Below are 6,000 nucleotides of genomic sequence, written 5' to 3'. Positions count from 1 at the left end.
ACAACCACAACCACGGAATCTAACCAACTCAGTTGTCATTCTGTGACAAAAGTCAGTTGATAATCAATGCATTGGCATTTGAAAAAATTATGAACACCTGCTCTTTCCATGACAGACTGACCAGGTGAAAGCTATGATCCCTTACTGATTTCACCTGTTAAATCCACTTCAAATCAGTGTAGATGAAGGGGAGGAGACAGGTTAAATAAGGATTCTTAAGCCTTGAGACAGTGTGCCATTCAGAGGGTGAATGGGCAAGACAAAAGACTCCTCCATGTCAATATCTGTGGCACATGGAGCATGATACACATTGCACCCGGATTACAAAATAAACACTATACATGCTGCATGGGGGAACACGCTCATTCATTTTTTCCCAATAATATTTTATTTCAAATTGTTTGGGAGTAAGTGGATAGAGGGGTTAAGAATAAAAATGCATTTTGTCACGGTATGGATTCCACGAGCATCCTCCTGATTCATTTAGGGAAGCAAGCTTCATAAGCAGATGCATGGACCAGCTAGAAATTGGAAACACTGTGCCTTGTCCTGAGCATCAGGGCGTAAAATGGGAAAAGGATCCTACAATGACTTCCTAAAGAGCTTAGTGTGCTTCAGATAGTCAAGGGTGGTGAGGTGATGCCACAACTTTCTAAGTCATAAGCCCAATTCTGCACTCATTCACTCCCCTTCAATGATTTTGTTGTCCAAAACTAGGTTACTTCGGGTTCTTTTATTTCTTCCAAATCCCACTGACAATCTTCAAATAATATCCCATTTGATCAAATGATAAGCTTGACACATAAAAAAGACAAATTACTTTTCAACTGTGGGGTTTCTTCTCAGAAGAAAACACATTGTCACTGGTCCCATTCCCTATGTAAATGAGAGTGAATGGCATGGAAGTGCACTTTGGTGCTTCAACAGGTTGATACTTTCACAAGAGGAATTGGAAAGTTGTCAAGAGGTGTACAAATACCACTACTCCACCTCTCCAAAACCCATTTCTCTGAGGCCTGTTTGTGCTTTGAGCCATTCAGTTTCTAGTGGAGCAAAAACCATTGGTGCACAAACATTGAAAGAGAAACAAACAGAGGAATAAACAAGGCAAAGTTGAAATTAGACAATGCATTTGACCTAGCCTAAGTACCAGTCTCTTTAGCTAACATTCCACACCTTGACACTCTTTCTCATTGCCAAGGAGGAGTGGCAAGGAGTGGAATGTTAGCTGAAGAGACTTGTACCGGGACTACATTTGACCAATTCTGCAACACAATCAATATAGAGATAACCATGGAATGGAAATGTGACACAGAAAAGAAAAATGACAAAACATTGTATCAAAACAATTTACTTTTAAATCACTTAATTTAGATTGTGAAGAACATACTGTGTAGTAAGTGGAATGTGATGGAATCTTATTGTCAGAAAAAAGTACACCCTGTTTACTTTGGCACAGATAAAAGTGGCACATAATATGATCCAGACAGTTTTTGTTTTGTAGCCCCTGATGGAGGCCGGTGGAACTGTATGGAAAACTGATCTTAGACCAGTGTGTATTATCATTTGTCCTTCTCCTTGCCTCTACCATCAGTGATGTGATCAACACCACATAGAAAAGTAAAAAGCATTAATTTCTGTTCAGTTTAATTATAAGATGCTGATATAGAAAATAGTATTTCTGATTTTCTGAAGGAAATCAGGTGTTGCTGAATTATCAGGGAAAATCACATATCTGCCCCCTCTTTTCTCTCCTCACCACCCTTTTCTCTCCTCCTCTCCTTTCCTTTCCTTTCCTTTCCTTTCCTTTCTCTGTGTTGCAGGAGTCCTCCAGGCGACACTGTCACACAGAGGTTATGGGCATGGCGGGGTCTGCAATGGCGTGGGCGGGGTCACAGGTGAAGGAGACTGTGATGGCGTAGCGCGTTCCCCACGAAACCTGCTCTACGCGATGAAGGTTTTCCGACCCTGAGGAAAAGAACGATACCCGCCCTGGAAGAGAAGAGAAAGAGGGATCAGAGGAGAGATGGGTTGATGTCTCTGACCCTGGAGAGGAAAAGAGGAAGGGAGGTTAGGAATGAGGGATAAAGGGGCTAGATATGGGGTGGTGATCATCGGACCTTGGAGGGAGAGGAGAGAAGATGGTGGTTAGAAAAGAGGGAGAGCACAGAGAATGTACAAGTGTTAAAATCTCGGTGTTGAGGTAAAAAATGTTGAGTGTTATATCTGAGTGTTGATTCTAGTGGGGCCAACACCAGTGGGATTGAAATTGAAGCCATCTGCGGTGTTATTTGAATCACAGTGGAATCAACACAGCGTAGTGTTTCCGTTAACTCTCAGATTAAAAAAGACCAGCATGCTTTGTTTGTTGCTGGTTGATTTTTTAGAATAGATTGTTTTACCATCTATGTTTATGCATGACCATGGATTGATTAATTGATCTTAAACTATACAAAGATAAATAACTTAAATTGTTGTAAACTAATCCAATCTATAAGTGGTTGGACTTATTGCACCGATTACTGAGATGGTTGTTCCAGTTTACATGGTTTAGGTAGTCTTATTTATCAAGTTCCTCACCATAGCAGTCATTTTGAATGCAGGTTGTAGGTGATAAAAATCCATATCTCAGACTGGCCAATAAAAATAAAAGATTAAGTCTGAGATATGGCTTTTTCTTTGCAACTCTGCATAGAAGGTCAGCATCCCGGAGTCGCCTCTTCACTGTTGACGTTGAGACTGGTGTTTTGCGGGTACTATTTAATGAAGCTGCCAGTTGGAGGACCTGTGAGGCGCCTGTTTCTCAAACTAGACACTAATGTATTTGTCCTCTTGCTCAGTTGTGCACCGGGGCCTCCCACTCCTCTTTCTATTCTGATTAGAGACAGTTTGCGCTGTCCTGTGAAGGGAGTAGTACACAGCGTTATACGAGATCTTCAGTTTCTTGGCAATTTCTCGCATGGAATAGCCTTCATTTCTCAGAATAAGAATAGACTGATGAGTTTCAGAAGAGTTCTTTGTTTCTGGCCATTTTGAGCCTGTAATCGAACCCACAATTGCTGATGCGCCAGATACTCAACTAATCTCAAGAAGGCCAGTATATTGCTTCTTTAATCAGCACAACAGTTTTCAGCTGTGCTAACATAATTGCAAAAGGGTTTTCTAATGATCAATTAGCCTTTTAAAATGATAAACTTGGATTAGCAAACACAACGTGCCATTGGAACACAGGACTGATGGTTGCTGATAATGGGCCTCTGTACGCCTATGTAGATATTCCAGCTACAATAGCCATTTACAACATTAACAAAGTCTACAATGTATTTCTGATCAATTTGATGTTATTTTAATGGACACTTTTTTTTTCGAAAACAAGGACATTTCTAAGTGACCCCAAACTTTTGAACGGTAGTGTACAAAATAACCGACAAGGTGAGAGCAAGAGAGAGAATTAGAGATAGAGAAGAGAGGGGACGAGAAGAGGTGACAAGGAGTGACAGAGAGGAAAGAAAACAATCAAGAGACGGTAAGACACGTAGTATGGAGACAGAAGAGCTGGTGCAGAAGTGAGCTCCAAAGCCAGCACTTAAGACTGAAAACCCTTCAGAAAACACAGAGATGTTATTGAGATATCTGAACAAAACAAATATTAATAGACCGTCACACAAACTAGTTTAAACCAATGAAGTATACAAACCCTTGATTGCTGATGCTATGTATTGGCCAATAAGAGGCTTTGAAGCCACCGGTCGGCCATATTGGCACTACCCAGCAGGAGCAGTCCTCCATAGGAATGAATGGAATTCTACAGTATTTCAATTAATGTTTCAAGAACAGAATTACATGTATTTAAGTATTTTGTTGTTGCAGTGGGGACAGTAACAATAGAACTTTCAAAAAAGTATACTTTAAAGAATCTTTGTGTATACAGTGGGGAGAACAAGTATTTGATACACTGCCGATTTTGCAGGTATTCCTACTTACAAAGCATGTAGAGGTCTGTATTTTTATCATAGGTACACTTCAACTGTGAAAGATGGAATCTAAAACAAAAATCCAGAAAATCACATTGTATGATTTTTAAGTAATTAATTTGCATTTTATTGCATGACATAAGTATTTGATCACCTACCAATCAGTAGGAATTCCGTCTCTCACAGACCTGTTAGTTTTTCTTTAAGAAGCCCTCCTGTTCTCCACTCATTATCTGTATTAACTGCACCTGTTTGAACTCATTACCTGTATAAAGACACCTGTCCACACACTCAATCAAACAGACTCCAACCTCTCCACAATGGCCAAGACCAGAGAGCTGTGTAAGGACATCAGGGATAAAAATTGTAGACCTGCACAAGGCTGGGATGGGCTACAGGACAATAGGCAAGCAGCTTGGTGAGAAGGCAACAACTGTTGGCGCAATTATTAGAAAATGGAAGAAGTTCAAGATGACAGTCAATCACCCTCGGTCTGGGGCTCCATGCAAGATCTCACCTCGTGGGGCATCAATGATCATGAGGAAGGTGAGGGATCAGCCCAGAACTACACGGCAGGACCTGGTCAATGACCTGAAGAGAGCTGGGACCACAGTCTCAAAGAAAACCATTAGTAACACACTACGCCATCATGGATAGAAAATCCTGCAGCGCACGCAAGGTCCCCCTGCTCAAGCCAGCGCATGTCCAGGCCCGTCTGAAGTTAGCCAATGACCATCTGGATGATCCAGTGGAGGAATGGGAGAAGGTCATGTGGTCTGATGAGACAAAAATAGAGCTTTTTGGTCTAAACTCCACTCGCCGTGTTTGGAGGAAGAAGAAGGATGAGTACAACCCCAAGAACACCATCCCAACCGTGAAGCATGGAGGTGGAAACATCATTCTTTGGGGATGCTTTTCTGCAAAGGGGACAGGGCGACTGCACCGTATTGAGGGGAGGATGGATGGGGCCATGTATCGCGAGATCTTGGCCAACAACCTTCTTCCCTCAGTAAGAGCATTGAAGATGGGTCGTGGCTGGGTCTTCCAGCATGACAATGACCCGAAACACACAGCCAGGGCAACTAAGGAGTGGCTCCGTAAGAAGCATCTCAAGGTCCTGGAGTGGCCTAGCCAGTCTCCAGACCTGAACCCAATAGAACATCTTTGGAGGGAGCTGAAAGTCCTTATTGCCCAGCGACAGCCCCGAAACCTGAAGGATCTGGAGAAGGTCTGTATGGAGGAGTGGGCCAAAATCCCTGCTGCAGTGTGTGCAAACCTGGTCAAGACCTACAGGAAACGTATGATCTCTGTAATTGCAAACAAAGGTTTCTGTACCAAATATTAAGTTCTGCTTTTCTGATGTATCAAATACTTATGTCATGCAATAAAATGCAAATTAATTACTTAAAAATCATACAATGTGATTTACTGGATTTTTGTTTTAGATTCCGTCTCTCACAGTTGAAGTGTACCTATGATAAAAAATGACAGACCTCTACATGCTTTGTAAGTAGGAAAACCTACAAAATCGGCAGTGTATCAAATACTTGTTCTCCCCACTGTATATATATTTATATATACACATACACACTACCAGTGAAAAGTTTGGACACCTACTCATTCAAGGCTTCTTTATTTTTACTATTTTCTACATTGTAGAATAATAGTGAAGACATCAACACTATGAAATAACACATATGGAATCATGTAGTAACCAAAAAAGGATCTTTCAAGGGCAGATCTTTTTATAGTATTTTTTTTTTGTGAGTGTTTGTTTATGTCATTACCATTTAAATATACATCTGGAATTGTTGTCCGTTTTTTTTATAGAGCATTATCTGGGAGGAAAGTTGTGTGTGTTCTATATAGGTCCCCCTAGCTGTCTACTAGCGGAGGATGGCAGGGGAAATCAGCGCGAGACATTAATAGAATTTACACTAGACAATGGGAAAAAGGAGAGAAACAGAAAGGTGACAGCTAAACAAAAGACAGAGAGAGCACTAGCGGAAAGACAATGACAAGAGCT

At 41.2% G+C, this 6,000-nt stretch overlaps 1 protein-coding gene across 1 annotated transcript in view; it reads right to left on the bottom strand.

Moving 5' to 3' along the window:
• Positions 1 to 365: 365 nt before the first annotated feature.
• uts2r2 (urotensin-2 receptor 2) overlaps positions 366 to 6,000 on the bottom strand; it is a 45,644-nt gene continuing 40,009 nt past the window's right edge. Inside the window, exon 9 of the mRNA XM_041858673.1 lies at positions 366 to 1,992. Coding sequence (XP_041714607.1) covers positions 1,844 to 1,992 — 149 coding nt within the window. The 3' untranslated portion in view covers positions 366 to 1,843. The remainder of the gene's footprint in view (positions 1,993 to 6,000) is intronic.

The sequence above is a fragment of the Coregonus clupeaformis genome, chromosome 31 (genome assembly GCF_020615455.1).
Source record: "Coregonus clupeaformis isolate EN_2021a chromosome 31, ASM2061545v1, whole genome shotgun sequence".
NCBI classification, from domain to species: Eukaryota; Metazoa; Chordata; class Actinopteri; order Salmoniformes; family Salmonidae; genus Coregonus; species Coregonus clupeaformis.
Note: the sequence above shows the minus strand (reverse complement) of the source record. Positions and strands in the feature narration are given on the sequence as shown.